Below are 17,944 nucleotides of genomic sequence, written 5' to 3' on the forward strand. Positions count from 1 at the left end.
GGGTAAAAGAGTGATGACGATAAACGAAAGCGGAGAAGCACCGAGCGTAGAATGATGATAATGAAAGCAAGGACAACGAAAAGTTCGCAGAGAGAAAAGGAAGGAAGCCCGAGGGCATCGCCGCGCGGATTGCGTGCACTGCGGACACGGCTTTCGCAGCGTGTCGCCCCACACGAAAGATGCGCTCCGGTGACTGCACCATTTCTTTAGAGAGCTCGGAATAAATGTGCTGCGAGGCTAAAAATGGTGACAGGCAGGGAACGAGAGTGCGTTGACGTAGCATTAAAGCAGCTAAGTCTCATTATGGACTCCAAACAGACGGTTGGAAAGATTCGCGCTACAGCTCTGCACACCGTTTCTTTCTTTTAGAAACGTAGTAACAACTGGCTGCAAGTCTACATTGTATCGTCTGTTAAGAGTACGCTGGGATGGAAGAAGCGTCTTTCAGATTAAAAAAAAAAAAAAAATCAAACACAAATTACTGAAACGGAACTGCCCCTACGAGATTGACGCATAAATTCGCCTTTATCAAGCGGAACGCCCCTTTTTGGTTTAGGTCCCCCTGGGCAAGCTTCAAGCAGACTTGTTGCGGAATATTTATGCGGTGAGCTCATCAAGCAGCGATCGCGTCAGCACGTTCGTTACCGTACTACGCCGACGCAGCTCGGAAAATCGGAATAATTTCATTGTTTTCGCAATGTCCTCGCAATACATTGAGACAAAGAGCGCAGCATTCGCATGTAAAAAATCGCTCTCCTGCTAGCATACCGTTCTCTTTTCAGATTTCGTGTAGCGGAACTGAACGGCTGTCTAACGATCCGCCCGTGTAAACTGGAGTGCATTGTTTCTACTGCCTAAATGCAGTGCTAGATTCTGGCGAATGTACGGCGCCTACGCGGTAGATAGCATGAATGTCATTTTAACACCTGCGCAAACTCATTTATGCAGCAACGGCGCGGAAGGTAAAAGATGCGGTAGCTCTGCGAAATATTTCGAAGCCACGGTCAAAATGCGACATCTGAGGAGAGCTACTGTTCGGACCAGACACGTGACACATCGGGCGATAGAGAACGCACGGCCGATCGCGGTCGACCGCTTAATTCGTGTCCTAATGTTTCTTACTACACTACTACACTACTACTACTACTACTACTACTACTACTACTACTACTACTACTACTACTACTACTACTACTACTACTGCTGCTGCTACTACTACTACCCCCACCACCACCACCACCACCACCACTACTACTACTGCTACTACTCTACTACTACTGCTACTACTACTACTCCCACCACCACCACCACCACTACTACTACTCCCACCACCACCACCACACCACACCACACCACCACTACTACTACTACTACTACTACTACTACTACTACTACTACTACTACTACCACCACCACCACCACCACCACCACCACCACCACCACCACCACCACCACCACCACCACCACCGCCACTAGCGAATCGCTAACCTGCACCACACGCTTTTTGTTGCCAAAAGGACCAATCGAAGTTGGCCTGCAGTTTGCTTAGACGGATGTTGGCCGAAACATCTACCAAAGTTGGCTTGGACCCTAAAAAGCCACCCTCAAAAAAAAAAAAAAAAAAAAAGGGGGGGGGGGGGGGGGGGGGGTTCAATCCAAGCTGGAGATAGGAAAACAACGGTGCCGCCAAGACCAGCTGATATTGCAAGTAGCGTAGACATAGATTTTGGGACACGGATCCCAGAGGCCACGCCATACAGTCATCCACTTCATAACGGTGATCACGGAGGCGTTTTACGGTAACGATGCCGAGAGCTCGAATACAGTGCAGGCGAAAAACCTTAGAGGTAAATTTTCTCAGCCAACGTGCGTGCCTTTCGCTGCGTGACAAACGCGAATACAGGCAGAAAAAGGCCCCGATGTACCTGTAGAATGGCACGCGAGGCACTGCACCGAACTGGCGGCGACACGGTGCTTCCAGGCTGCGCCAAGCCACGAAACGACGACACGGCCCACGCACGCAGAGAGAGAGAGAGAGAGAGAGAGAGAGAGAGAGAGCAGGAGCACTGCGGTGAGGTGCACACCAACAGTACCGCCGCTGCAGCTCGCGCCACGCGGATGAATGCCGCGCCGCGGGAAAGGGCGTTCCCAGCTCAAGCAGGTGCACAAAGATAGAGAGAGAAAAAATAAGGAATAGAAAATGGTGAGACATAACCCCTCTCCCCCGATCGATTTTAGGCGGCATTCGCTCCCTGATGTGAAACAAAACGAGAGCACGTATCGATTAAGATTTCTCATTACACGCTAGATCAACACGGCCAAGCCGTTGGCGCTCTTGCGACTTCAGCTTTCTCCTTCTGCGATGAAATGGAGACACTTCGCCAACAGCTGTGTGATGCGCGCTCGGATGGAACTATAATCGCAGCCGGCGACGAAGTCACCGGTCGCGTAATGTCACGCGCCCACGAGATGGTCACGTGATGCGTACGCGCCCCCGACGACGCTCAAGCGAGCCACAAACAGCAGCACTTCGCTGTAAAACCGGCAGCCTCACGAAGACGCAGCGCTGCCTGCCGTATTTGTATTTACAAACGCGGCAGACGTTGTCTTCTGCTCACCGATGCGGACGCGAATTTATCGCAGAAAGAGCGTTTACAAAGCGTCCTAATGAGAAAAGAAAGTAAACATGGTGCGCCCGCTTTTGCCGCACGATAGTAAACGAGTGAGGCTAATCCTTTCTGCATACACTATACTTCGTTTCATACATCAGGTGCAACGCAGCGAAAGCTACGCAAGTAGTCCGCGAGAAAAAAAACAGGAGGCGTATCACTACGCGCTCGTTCTGTAGGCGAGTGGTTCCTGGCGAAACGGGCTCTATTCCGAGCATACACGTTTGCAATAACATGCTTCGCATGCTTAGACATCTTCACAGAGCGGAGCTTATAGAAAAAATGCGCACCGAAGAACCATTTTCTCAAAAAGGAATGCGCAGCGCGGAGGGCACAGCCAGCGCCATCTGGTGGCACAGCTGGCAAGGTTGCGGGGCAACAAAACGCGGTACGAACAAAAACGACATAAAGAAACATACAAATTAGCCGAATCCGACCTTTTCTTCCTAAAAAAGGTGCTTTATATAAAGTTGATGGCAAATGTAAAATGTATTAAGCTTGCAGACAAAGCAACTATTATTTTCTCTCGTCAAGAGCAGGCACTATTTTTTATCGCGGATGCGGAGAGCGCTAACAAGACCTGTAGCTTTGGTAGTGTTGCACTAGATGTATGAAACGGAGTATAGCGTGCCCCAAACCAGACGGCCTATGCTACGGCCGCTGGTAGCTCGCTACAAGGTGAACAGTGCGATTACCGCCGATGCTGCCCCCAGGCTTTCACTACGTTGGGATCGCCTTTACACACACCCGCTATCTGGAACATCGAGAAGAAAAAAAATAAAAAACAATAAAATTACGGTTGGGCCTAGTTGGTTTATGATTTTCTATGATTTTTTGAGTTGTTAGCGTCTGTTCTCGTCTTCTCCGTGGATTGTCAACTGTTTACGCTCTTCAATTCTGTAGGAAATCGAGAAAAAAAGTTCGGCCTGCTTTCGCGCCAGATAGCTGGAGGAGCGCTCCCGAAATCGCAGACTGCAAGGAAAATAAAAAAAAAAAATGATTTTTTTCAACCGCGCCTCCTTCACCTCCGCCCACACGATAAAGCGGTGTCAGCGGTACGCGCAAAGCGAGCGGCACGGCGGGAGAACAGCTACGCAGCCAAGAACAGCTGCGGCGGCAGACCAGGGGAGAGGGCGACAGCCCACTTGCGTGTCGCCGACACACGTGGGAAAGCGGGCAACCGAGACGGGACGGCCGCCGAGGATGGAACGGAGAATTCGCACATGCCGGAACGCCCCTGCCTAACGAGCGAAAAACGAGCTCGGCACGCGGATCGCAATGTCAGAAGCGACTCGCGAAAAACATGCTAGAAATGGTGCTTCCCTTGCTGCTGTTGCATTGCAAGACAAAATCCGCAGCGGCTGATGCGTGCCGATTTCATCTTCGGCGTTGGTGGCTAGCCCGTTTCACTCCTATATTTCTCGTACTAGACAAATATTTGCGAGGTACAGGGCCAGAGGTAGGAGCAGGCTTGAGCATGTTCTACCAGCTAATGCCATTTTTGCAGAAGCCTTGGAGAAATACAAGCAGTTTTCAAGCACTCAACTTATGTTTTGGAACTTCTGTCCAGGGTCAAACAAATGGCTCTACAACTGCAACGTTAGTCTATTCCTGATGTAGAAAGAACCTAAATTTGATTTTTGTTTTTGTCCCCCCCCCCCCCCCCCCCCAATATTCGAACTTTATAGCCACGCCCGTATCTCTGACCAATGGTCAAATATATATACACGGCAAGCGCTTAAATAACAATTCTGACCTCTCCAAACAATTCAGGATAGACTAGCTGGAACAGACTAGCTGATAATGGAATGCTTATTTGTGCACTTCACAAGCGAACATCGTTCGAAAAAAAAAAAATAAATAAAGCTCTCGCACATTTTGACTTGACACATTCAAACATGGATTCTAATTCTATCACTCTGACACGCTCAAGTATAACCACCAGTTTGGAGTTCACATCAATGAGCGGCACATTTTCGCCCTCCATCTAGTTAGTGCATGCCCTTTGATCCTACGCCTCCGCTGACGAAGTTCTGGGCACCAGTCAGCAATGCTTTCGGAGAGGATAGGCAGCACTGAAGGGCAGCATTTTCCTCCTTCATCTTCTTTAATTTGCTGCCTTCTGCCAGTTGACCAGGTTTTCGTTTGAGCGACGCTGGGGCATTGTGTGGCTATCCAACACATTCATCTTGAAGGAAGAATAGCGCAGAAAAAGACGTGACACATGAAGCAACACCCCACAAGTGTCTCGTCTTTTTCTGCGCTATTTTCCTTCAAGATGAACCAATACCAGTGAAACATGCTCAACTTTTCGCTCTGCCTCATCCAACACATTACAGGACATTTCTAGCGACTGTCACTATCGCGGCGTCGCCTCCTTAAAACTTTTCAAGTATGCTTTTGTCTGACGTAGGCTTGACGAGCTTGTTAGTGACAAACTCGAGGACAAACTACCTGTTTGTTTTCACAGTAGAACTACAAGAACAACCCGCCAGGCTTTTATTTTTTGTTTAAGCCAGGCAAGCTTCCTAACGGCTCGTGATAGTTCGCAGCGTTTGCTTCGATCGCTGCTATCATAACAGGTGATTATAAATGATGCGAGGAGGTACTACATCAAATGTTAATAACACTTTTTAACGCAGGAGCATTGCTACCCGCATTCTTGGACTTTGTCACGGTGGCTCTGAAGCCCCCTTCGAGCAACAAAAACTTAAAAAAAAAAAAAAAAAAAAAAAAAAAACTCGCCGCAAGGCCGCAGCAGGGAGATCAGCTTTGCTGGCCACAGCGTTACTGCGCCATCTCGACAGCCGGTTCCCATGCTAAGCTGTATATCGCCTTCATCTCTTGACAAAGTTGCACTAAAGACCTTAATAACCCTCCTCCATATTAGTAAAATCTATATCATCGGTTAAAAGTTTCGCTAAACATGAAAAATAAGTGATAAAGGAAAGGAAAGCTAAACGAAACAGAACTTCACTAAACGAGTGCTAAATAATGGTTCGGTTCCTCCCTTAGTCAAGCTTAACTATCGCTTAAAGAATGCTAAATGATGGTTGGGTTCCTCCCTTAGTCAAGCTTCGCAATGAATTTCCTCCAATCGCTTGTGGCTTGCTCGCCTGAAGTTTTTTCGCGAACACATATCCAATATGCTCTATTTTTCTTCAGTTCATGAAATTTCTATTCGTATTATTCCCAGCGTGAGATGCGTTACACTTTTGCTACCGGTGTTCTGCCACAACTCACAACAACTGACCTGCTGCACCCTCAAACTCTAATCAATAAACGTTTTCACCTCCCATCACTTCTCGCAGTGGCATAACAGAACCGGGAGTTTTTGTACGCAATACCGTCCATGGTCCTACTGCACGACGAAACCTAATGTTCCGCTAAATTTGACGGCAAAACTGGAGGCAGCTGCTGGAGCAGTTTATAAGAGCACTAGGGGTGGCAGTTCGTAGCAGAATGGAGCAAGTGGAGCAGCACTTCCACCCCTCTTGGTGGTCGAAAAAAAGAAAACAGCGTCCTCTGTCGCCGACATCGTCATGCCCGTTTTATAGTGCGGGTGTCGTCATGTAGACCATGATCGGAAGCATCGAGCGCTTAGAGCCCGTTCCCAACACACCGCCGCTTCTCTCTCTTTCTCTCCGCGGTGACACAAGCGCACGCTCCCTCTCTTCTTGGCCCGGGTATCGCTCCTTGCGAAATGCGGGGAGGGGCGACGGCGACGCGCAAGCCAGAGAGAAGCAATCCGGGAACGCGGAGGGTGGCTTCGGCGCTGTGTGCGTGTGAGTGAGTGGAGCATTTGCACGTAGCGCGCACATGCAAAAGAGGCTTCGTAGTAAACAAACTGCCGCGAAAAGCAAAACAACAACCGCTCGCGGTCGCTTTTCCCGTCAAAACACGACGCGCGCTTCAGCCTCCCTGGCTGAAGAGGTAAGCAGGCGCTCTAAAGGCGCATGCACATACATACACATACAAGAGTGCTCAAGTGTAGTCTCTGCCCTGGCTATCTGTCGCTTACCCCAGCATTCGCGCCTCGGCACACGAGGGGTTAAATACCGGATCCGAGGCGAAACGGGTTGGCGTACTCCCATGCGCACCCTCTACACGTTTTGGGCCACTGCGGTGGAAAAATAATTACGGTAATACCTCTCTGCAGCATGCCGATGATCGGTGGCGAAAATGTAGTGTGTAAAACCACCATCTTCAGATAAAGCGATTGCGGCTTTGTATAAGTGGAAGCCACGGATTGACAGGAGAAGCATGGTGCCCTGAAAGGCGCTAGGGAAAATGTGTGTGTATACACAACTCGTTGACGACACACAAGGGAGGATTTCAGGACACTAGGCTAATAATCAAAGATGGCTCTCAACCAACAACCACTCGAGCAGTCCCAAATAAACACTTGAGGAGAGACCGCGTAGCTTCTGACCACCTAAGAACCACGGAAAGAGTCCCAACTTGCAGCCACCGAAACGCTCACGGTGGGCTGCGTCGTCAAGTGCGCAAAAAAAAAAAAAAAAAAAAAAAAAGAAAAAAAAAGAAAAAAAGAAAAAAAAAAATTCTAGCACCGGGGCAAGCCGTTCAAACGTCTCTTGGCGCATGCGCCGTTTCATCAGGCAGCCTAGGTATGCCGCAGATGCGAGAGTTCTGCCGGCGACGCCGACTGATGACACGCAGGGTTGAAAGCGCGACTTTAAATGCATACCTCATATTCGGCACCTGCCCAAACAATGGCTAGCTCAGCTGGGCGAGCGGCTCCACACGGGAGGGAGGGGTCGTTGCACGTGAAATAAGAAGGTATACAGATTCCCGAAACAGCTACCCGTGCAAGAAGGGGGACACTGGCATCCCCGAAGTTGGGGACACGGAGCGAGTAGGGAGGGCTGCCCGCCGCTCCATCGGTTCCTTATCCTTTTAGGGCGTTCATTTTCCTGAATAGCTCCAGCGAGACGACCCGACCCGTTTTTAGAAAGCCGCCCCTAAGCTCGGGGTGCCTTCTCATGCATTCCTCCTTTTCTTGAACTACGTCCTCCTCGCGGAAGGGTCAGGACGGAACTACCTCGAAGCTTTCTTTCCCCACCACCCCCCAGGGACAACTGCCGCCACGGCTGAAAGCACACGCTGAAGCGAACAAAAAAGAAACCGGGAACAAAAAAAAAAAAAAAAAAAAAAAAAAAGCCAGGGGGGTGTTTCTTGTAGTCCAAAGACCACGGTTGCCAAAGACCAAGTGCCTGCTCGTCAGCAGCGGCTGCACAGCAGATGCCCAGACAATGTTCCTCCTCCTCTTCGTCAGAGAGGAGGAGGCAAAAGAAGAGAGGCGCACAGACCGCGGCCAGACGGGAAGGGCCCCAACCACCGGCCCAACGGCGGCACCGAGCGTGGGAAAACACAGATCCCGCACCCCAGTGCCGCTCCCTCCGTGAACCCAGAAGAGGACGAGGAGGCCTCAAGTGGGGGTGGTGGATTTGTCGCCCCGAGAAGAACGAGAAGGTGGGGGGGAAGCACCAGACGGCGACGACATGCTTTCGTTCCGCGACTGGCTCTGCGCCGCTTTGCCTTGGTCGCCGGGTGCACACGCCTGTTTGCAGCTTACCCTCCTCCCCGCTGGCTCCGTCATGTCCAGCTCTTTTTTTTTTCCTTCGACATCTCTCGCCCACGCATCTTGCCTCTCTCTTGTCCTCGCTAGGGAGCATGACGCCGCGACGCGTGATGAAGCAGTCAGCGGGACGCCGACGGTGGCAGAGAAAGGGAGGTTAAAGGCGAGGGGACGCAGCGACCGGTTTGAGACTCCCAAATTCCCGCCAAATGTGAGCCAGCTGACATCTGAGCCGCGGGTTCACGAAGGTGACCCCCTCCCCCTTTCTTTAAATTTTCGTTGCATTTTTGCTCGTCTATGCTTGAAAAAGAACGGCACAGACGCAGCGGTAACAGCTAGACGATGATTTTATGGCTGCCTTTTTGTCCGCACCTCTTGACCTAGAGAGAGAAAAGGTCTTTTTACATTTCCTCCGTCAGCACCGATTCTCAAGTATGCGTGTTGTGTTTTATGGTCATCTGGGTAAAGCAGTTCCTTTTTATAAACAAGTCACAGTTTGTTTAGGAGGTGCAAAGAGTCGTAAACAGAAGTCTAGCAAGAGGTGCTTGGATGAAATATGACACGTTCATAATAGAGGCACGTAAAATCTTCCTTCCCGATCTCCTCAAATTTCAAGAATGATATTAAAATGTGGTTTATTGTCGGCTGTTACCGCATGCCTCACTGTAGGTTTTCTTGTCCGAGGAGTATGAAGTTGTGTGAGATGTGTATTACCAATGCGGAGGCGACATATGATTACTTCGTGAAAGTGTTCTTCATGACTGGATGACTTCCATTCTTAAATGATATAGGCTTGACCAGGTGTAGTTTGTTGCTTACTTCATTATACCACAAAACCTGCTGGTCATTTAGCTCTTAGCTTACTCCGTATGAATTCTTAAGTATTCGTGTTGTTTGGAATTATGCCAGAATGCCTTCAGCGATCAAATGAAAACACAGTAGCGCACTTTAAAACGAGATTACTAAAGCAACTGCATTACAAACAAGCATATGCAGAAGGAGGGATACATTTTAATTTTGCCAGATATTTCTGCTCTACGGGCACTCTAGAGGGGTCCGCAGGTGTTCATTCATATGGTGTTCGTCGATCTTCCTGGCCTGGTCCGCTGACCATAGTGACGTCTCACAGGTTCGGAGACGCACTCGTCAGGCGGGGGAGGGGGTTTTAACGCCGGGCAGAATAACAGAATATGGGTTGACTAGGGTTCTACTGGCCACGGGTTCGACTTCCACCACCCCCTCCAGTCATACGATGACGTCACACAACCAGACGGCCAATCAGCGACCGAGTCGTGTCGACTGCCAACTACCACTTTGCCAGGGGCACACTCGAGTGTTTTTCGCTCACAACATCGTATTTTCCGCACAGCGAGGTCTTGAACTCTGTCGTGTTTAAAACCCTTTTACAAAATGAGAGATGAGGAAAGGGACTTGGAAAGAAAACATTTTATTCGCAGAGCCTGGCGATCTCTCTAGCAACGGGACAGCAAATCGTGATTGGAAGAAAAAAAAAAATATATATGCAGGTGATCCTCCCCGCAGTGGCTTTGAACGGATTTCGGTTTCACTCTCCAAGGTGTATGGACGGTAGAGGACACGTGGAGCTTCTGCATGTTTGAGGGTGGAAGCTCTTAAGTGACAATTTTTTTGCAGGAGATAGCTCCGAATCAGCAGGACGCTGAAGTATGACGTTTCCACCGAAATATATCTACAGTTGATGCAAAGAATGTATTTAAGGAAACAGGATTTCCAAACAACATTGCATGGCAAGTATGGAATTCAGGTAAGTGCTGCCATTGACAACTTGGAAACTTTCGTTTTGCAAGAATTTCATTGTGGCTGGGACAGCATGCATGGTGTGCAATACTTCGTTTTTGTGCACTATTTTTCTCATTTACGGTTTTTGTTTTATTGGAGCTCCTGCCCCCCACCAATCACTATTCAGAGCACTGTGTCATCCACCCGACACTCTTCAAAACTGCGCCATGCTGGGGAACGAGCTTGTTTCAGATGAAGAAACTGTGCCAACGTGACACCTGATGCATTCATTTGACTGATAAAAAATGTGGCTTGCACAGAGCAAGATAAAATGAAATTTAACATAGCTTGAGGCAGGGAAAATTGAAGACTCCTATTAAAAAGTGCAGCCCTGCTTTTATGTGAATACTGTTTTCAACCATGCCCAAAGGTCAAGTATTGAAATGACAGTAAAAACTTGTGTTCTGAAAGCTTTCAGAGTTCCCAAATTCACAAATCCAAACTTGCCAGCTTTCTTCAGGAGACAAGCTCAAACCACAACAATCCGGGGAACACAAAGTCACGACCACGATATTATACAGCATTCAGCATTCAAAGAGAAATTAATTATATTTGAATGCAAAAACATCCAGGCACAATGCCTCATTATTTATGTATACTCAAAAGCTCATATTTGAACAAGAATGAAATCACTGAAAATATTGTCCTACGCCACCAAAGAGTGACCTCTCTCTATTTTTTTTTTTTCAAACAGTCAGATTTACGAAACACTGTCGCAGCTATTGCTCTATTCTGTGCCGACAACTTTCTGCGTTGAAATTACATTCCTGTTTGTTTATGCTGTTTGCACGTAAGAAGAGCAACAAAGATGCACCGCTTAGAAAGCATGATTGAAGCACTTGTTCGCAACAGGATGTGACATGTAGGCCATTCTGTTGCAGTCGTTGGTAAAGCCACAAAAGGTATAGAGCCTTTGTTAATAGTGTAGAACCCAGTGTGCTCTGCATTCTTCTACTGTGAAGAGAGTTAGTACGTTGTGAATGCATAACAAGCCATGTGGAATGGCCAAGCCCTTCCCACAGTGTAGGTGAATTACGCAGCATCATTTTAGCAACAAATTTTGTTTCGGGGGCGTCTTGTTTTATTTGCACCACTGATGCAAGCAACCATGTTTTTGCAATTCTAATGCAACACGCAAATGATACTTCGAAAGCTGTATTGTGCAGTGGCTACAAATTTCACACGGAGTTCTACTCAGCTGGTGAATGATGTAGTGTAGTTTCTGTTCGTATCAAGAGCTCTGAATGTAATGTAATGTTGACACAGGCTATCTTATGAAGGCGTCAAAGAAATATTACTCTCCATTATGCTAGTTCCTATGTGCCCACATTCAAAAGGCAAATTTTATCAGCACTGCTACAACTTTGGAAATTCGTCTGTAATCCAAGAGGCAATTAACAATTAGAATTTTGCGCGACTTGTTTGATCTGAGCCACCTTGAGCAGCAAGCAGCAATAAGGGGTACACCACCATGAAGAAAAAAAAGAACAAAACCAGCAACATGGTTTTGAAGCCTCTGTTGCGGAACATGGATGTAACAAAAGACTCAGACATAACCCACGACCTCCAAATGTTGTGTACGGTGCTGTACCAATTGAGCTGTGATAGCACAAGTCATAAGCAAACTGCTAACTGCAAATGTTTCCACCATTGCATTAAAGATTGCATCATCCCCTGTAGGTTTTTATGTAACACTTTTTTGAGAGGCGACAAACTGTTGGATGCATGGCTGGAAGTTATACATTTGCGTCCACATTTTCCTTCACAAAGCTTGGGTACAAAGACGTCAAACACTGCGACGAAAAAGCACTGGCTGCTAAGGGCACGTTGGCATTAACTATTCAAATCAACTACTGCATTCAAGTTCCACAGAGTAACATGGCATGCTGCACATTTGTGACATTAGCCAGTAAAGGGTTAACCTTTGGCCGCAGAGCTGTTTCTTCTTTTGCAATGCCTTTCCATATAAACCTGCCACATAAGCCCTGTACATGGACGTAAAAAACCAGCTGTCAGTTTCACGTATATGCAGTCAAGTCGAGTAATGTAAGTGGCGAAGAGAGTTGAGTTAACTCGCTTGTCTAAAAGCATGTATATACATGTTGTCGAGTCAAGGAGTCGAGTAATAAGGAACTCTGGGATCAAATGTTTCCACCAAGACTAGGTCAGCGAAACTGAACACTTTCAAAGCCTTCACCAACGCAGAAAAGTTAAAAAATAAAGAAAGCTCTTGACAGTAAAAGGCAACAGAATAAAACACAAACCGGAAGCGTGCAAATCTCAACACTAGACACCACTGCTATATTTACGCGCTAGAATAAGTTAACCTAAACACCAACCGAGGAAAGTCGGGGTGACCCGGTGCTGTCGAGCCCATAGGGCCGTAGTAGTCGGTTGCCCATCATAACATAAGCCTAACTGCATCTGCTATGGGGCGAAAGCCTCTTACATATATTTCATAATTTATCAGTTGCATCCAACTGACCTCCGGCAAATTCCATAATCGCAATTTTCTTTCTTTCTTCTTTTAGGATGCGTTTTGTTGCCTTGACAGACTGTGTGTTCTCTACACTGCACGTCTTGCAGAAGCATATTTATTCTTTTTGATTTATGCTCCAATGCAATTAATTAACGCTGTTTATCAATCCATGTTGCATACTCTTCATTGCTCAACAATGCACATGCTGCTTTCAGTTCCATAGCCTGCTGTGCTGTTTTGAATTTAATTGGTGGTTTAAAATGCTTTCGTTTTGATGGTTACTAGTAACCTGCAGTTTATACAGTGACAATGTCTAACACACTCTGGTCCCTCTTATATTTTTGATAATTTCTTTGTTACAATATGTATCTGTTGTCCATATCTGGTAAAAGTAGATGTATTACCCTTAGTGTTTTCACAGCCCTATCTTGAATTGCTGTTAAGTTAAAAGGCTACTGAACATTACTTCAGTAATTCCTCAATATAAAATTTCAAGCCTAATGCTGCATCTTTTTCATTTACATCCTGAAGCATGCTCTGCAATTCACGTTCGCAAATTACGTAGCATAACAATGTCATCAGCAGAAGCAATTAACTAATAAGCACTCAATTATTCTTATCCACAGTAATGCCGTAATGCCTACCGAACTGTCCTGAGTACATCTTACAAGAATAGAGTGAACAATGCTAACTGCTGTGCACAGTGAACTTAATTCATGTTTGCAATGTTACACGAGACAATCCAGACAGCCCCTCTGCATTGGGTGCACTCTTTCTTTCTCATATTTTTCCCCTAGAAAACAAACAATAAAACAATGGACATCTCGGCATGTCTCGGGATCTCTGACCTTCAAGCAACAAATAGTTTGTTTTCAGATTACAATTCTAGCAGTTTTGATGAAGCAGGTGGTTACATCTGACAGACAACCTTCACGTACAGCGTACATAAAATCGAAGCTATGTAATATAAACCCAGAAAAGTCTCTATTCTTGTCCTGACCTGGCAAAAAATCACATAGAGGCTTTTTATGTATACAGGCAGCTGATAGTGGAAGGCAGAATGGTTTAAAGGGGTAACATGTACTACATAAGGATGAGCCCTAGATGTGGTCTAAAGATCACTGCAATGTGTTAAAGCCTATCAAATAACCTTAGTAAGATGAGTGCTGTATATACAGTGGCAGTAATCCACAAAATTGCCTTCTCAACACCTTTTCCTTGAATAAATTGAACGAGTTTTTCGATGGTCAGGTTTATGGCTGACAGCCTTAAATAGAAGTATATTCACTGAATAATAAATAAGTAGTTTAAAGGAAAAGAAAGGCGCAGTGTCTGTCACACTTATTCTGTGGACACCTGAATGGCCACACTTAAGGGAAGGGAGGAACCAGGGAGTGAAAGAGGTGTTGTAGTGGAGGGCTATGAAGTAATTTCGAACACTTGGGGATCTTTAATGTACACTGACATCGAACAGCACAAGGACTCCACTGAAGGACATATATGCTCATTTATGTAAATCAATGGGGAGTCACTACGGACAAAGTGGTTCTTGGCGAACTCAATCTCATTATCTGGTCCTTTCTGCACCATTGCCTGTATGAAGTTTTAAATGTTATTTGGCTTAACATTTTGTGGATGTGTATCGCTTTCATTTTCTGAACGAATCCATGTTTTGCACCACAATCACCTGTTTTCTATGCAACTGCTGCGGCTCATTTTTACCTGGTGGCATCTTTTGAAAGACTCCAGGTTACACTACAACATAGGTGGAAACAATTCAATACAAAAAACACAATGCAACGAAACAGTTTTGCTGAAGTGATGAAGCACAAAGGTCCGCAATTTCAGTATTATTGGAAATTATTGTAGGTGAAACCGGTCAGCTACCACAGCTAACAAAACGAATACACACTTTTTAACAAGCTCAATGTTTCACCAAGTACAGGTAAACAAAACAAGATGAGCTGGTGGCGACTATTACAACGCAAAGGTTTTTTTGAAGCGCAATGAAGCATGATATCAAGCACCTTGAGAAAATACAAAGAAAATCAGTTCGGTTTATATTTAATAAATTCGCTAGGTTTGACTCACCCTCTCAAACAATGACAGATAATTCTATTCCCACACTTGAATCCCGCAGAAAACAGCTGAGGCTAGAATTCCTTTCTCTCCTGATAAATAACAAGCTTGCAATAAACCAGTCCCCTTATATATCTCCTGCATCAACACGCTATACGAGACATCATCATCCTGACTCACTGACACCCTATTATGCTCGAACTAACACGTTTATGTTTTCCTTTTTCCCTCGCACAATATCAGATTGCAACACTAACTTACAGATGGTTATGTATTGCGATTAATATTGTATAATTTCTTATTACTTTTTGTTGTTGTTCTTCGCTCTTTTTTGTACTCAACTATGCCCCTCTGCTTGGACCCAAGGGTCTGCAGTATGTAATAAATAAAAATAAATAAATAAATAACAGTATAAGCGAACAAAACGCACACACGGAAAAGGAACGCGATGCGGCCGAACGATTTTACTCTTCAGGTGCCTGCACTTGGAAAGGTTCCTTGAGTGCTCGGGAGAAACAAGACTGCCGCAGGCTCTTGGCAAAAAATGCGTATCAATTATGTAGTACCTAAATGCTTGCGAGAAACGATGCATGAAACACACTTACAAAAAATCGCCGTTAACACAATACCGTTATTTAAACACACTACACAGCATGTTCTTACAGCTAACCAAGTTTACAACTGTCACGACCAGAGGAAAGGAAAAAGAATAAAAAAAGAAAAATAAAGCGCCGCCATATTATGGCGACAACGGTTCGTTTTTTTCTTCCTCGATGAATTGAGAACAACTTGGCGAGCTCTGCATGAAAACGAACGAATGTGAGAGCAGCTACATGTTTTATTTGTCTGAAACAGCGCTGCGTACACCGGCCAACTCAGAGCTCAGAAAAGCAAACAAACGGCTACACCCAGCCAGCGGCGTTCCCGCCATTTCTGCGCTTCACTGCTTGCACCAGCATGGCGACGCTGGCGCTCCAAGCGGAGCAAGAGTGTACCGTTCCCTACCCAAATGGACGTACTACTTTCGCTCTCAATACGCGAATGCCACATGGCGGTGCAATAAACTAGAAGCTAGAAGCACTCACCCTGCGATTACAAGCAACACAGGAAACTACAGACTTACCGTGAGTAGCATTCGTGATTGGGTCAAACGCATAACACTGCGTTGATGGTCGGAACTTGAGCAGACGCGGCCAATGCAGCGTGCGGCGCACGTCAAGCGAAGATCATCGAAGTGCTAATTCCACTTTCCCTTGGGGAGCACCGCAAGAACTTGCAGTCGTCGCCGGACACGTTAGGGCGCGTCAAACACTTCACTCCTGCCGGTGTCACAGAGAAAACAACGCGTAAACAACACTCCAAATGAGGCTGGTTGAAACACGCAAGCGAGCTCCCGGGTTTGACACGGGCGCCCCACTCGCTTAGCCAGCAGCTGTCGGGTTGATAACGCACTGATCGGTCACAAGGCGCTGGTTAGAACATCGATGATCGCTGAATTTCGGGAACAAATTCACTTCGTTTAGAACGCGTGTCACGCGAGAAAACAGTCGTAGTAAGCGGATCAAACCTAACGGTGCGTTGCCTTACGTCCCGCCCACGCTTCCGCTGCACGCCGTTACAACTCAAGAGTCGCTGCTAAAGCCACACTTGCCGACTCACCAGGGCGCTGGCGCCATCTCTCCATGAGAGCGCTCACTATACGCGTAGAAAAAAAAAAAAAAAAAGCAAATCACCAGCAAATGGAAACGAAACTGCCGCACTACCGCGTGGCAAGAGGGCGCGAACGTAAAAGAGAGTTACCGTTTCTTATGTTGTCAGGCTTTCCTCATGCACGGATATTCGGAAGCATGGCCGGCATATCGTTCACATGAGCGAAGCGAAGAAATACGAAGCGAAAGCATTGTTCTTTTCCTTAGAGAAAGATTTTGTCGAAGGAAGCCCTGCACGCACGGTACTACATTTGTTCACACGTAATCGTTCCCTCAAAGGAATTTGCAGTGGCTTGTATTTATCAACGTGGCGCTTTCACGATGTCTGTGAGCTAGTGTAGACCTCAGTATTAGCGGGAACGCCTTTCGTTCGCTCTCTCTGCAGAGCGCTGCCCATTCAGCGCAGATGCATCTATAGAAAAGAAAGACCCCTCTTTCCGCGCTGAGCCGCAGCTGCACAAGACAGCTCAGTTGGTGGCGAACACCTGTTCGCGGCTGCCCATCTGTCAGGTTTCGCTGACTCATATCTCTCATATATTGGCTCTCGCTCGTGAGGAACACGTAAACAGAATGTAACAAGATCTGCCATTCGCCGCACTTTTTAATTTTTTTTTTTTTTGTCTTGAAGGAAAGTGCAATGCGTGCATTAAAATCACCGCGTTCGACTCGCGAAGCATGACGTACAACAGCATTCCGTAAAAGGTTGACAAGGGCGCGCCGCGGATGTGCATGACATTATATATGGGCTGATTCCAATCACGACAAGCGCAGCTAGCATTGCTTTCGAGGATATACATTTCTCTTTATCGCAGACAAATGTGAATTCGAGAAAGCATGCAACTGCTGCGCTCTTCGTCGCGAAAGTACAAAGACGCTCGACTGACCAGATCGCGTACCCGGGTCGAACCTGGTCGAACCCGACCGCTGGCGGCTGCGTTTCTATGTCGTAACAGAGATGCGTCCGTGTGCTGTGGGATGTAAATGCACGTTGAAGATCCGTAGGTGGTCGAAATATACTCCGTAGCCCTCCACTACGTACAGCACATTTCTATATTTCCGCTTTCCTTCCCATCTTCACCCATTCCTTTACGGTGCCACGTTCAGGTCAACCTTTATGATGGTTCAGCTAGGTGTCCACAGGAGAAAGCGTGACAGATAGTGCGCCTTTCCTATATACGAGGTGGGAAAAAAAAAAAAAAAAAACAAATAAAAAAAAAACGAGAGTTGTCCAATAAATTATTGAACTTACAGAATCGATTCTCTGTGACATTATCACCTTCAAAGCAGTTGCCTTCAGCATTCACACACTTCTGCATTCGGTGCTGCCACTGCTGGTAACAGTTCTAGAACGAGGTTTTTGGAAGGTTTTTCAGGAGATTCTGCGTTTTTGCCCGAACCTCGTAAACTGCAGGTAAAATGGGTTTCATTTAAGCAAGATTTAACTGTAGGAAATAGAAAAATAAGTCGCATGGAGCCAAATCAGGTGATTAGGATGTTCCATCACAGTAATGTTTTTGCTGGTCAGAAACTGCTTGACAGATGGGTGCATTGTCCTGCGTGCAACAGGCATCCATCACCCCCCACCGTGACC

General features: G+C 46.5%; 1 protein-coding gene across 1 annotated transcript in view; it reads right to left on the reverse strand.

Moving 5' to 3' along the window:
• Nucleotides 1-16,281, reverse strand: part of LOC146173435 (uncharacterized) — a 60,308-nt gene extending 44,027 nt beyond the window's left edge. The window contains exon 1 of the mRNA XM_084583153.1: nucleotides 15,768-16,281. Coding sequence (XP_084439279.1) covers nucleotides 15,768-15,800 — 33 coding nt within the window. The 5' untranslated portion in view covers nucleotides 15,801-16,281. The remainder of the gene's footprint in view (nucleotides 1-15,767) is intronic.
• Between the last annotated feature and the right edge of the window lie 1,663 nt (nucleotides 16,282-17,944).

Source organism: Amblyomma maculatum, chromosome 11 (genome assembly GCF_055883805.1).
Source record: "Amblyomma maculatum isolate TAMU_Amacu chromosome 11, ASM5588380v1, whole genome shotgun sequence".
Taxonomy (NCBI): domain Eukaryota; kingdom Metazoa; phylum Arthropoda; class Arachnida; order Ixodida; family Ixodidae; genus Amblyomma; species Amblyomma maculatum.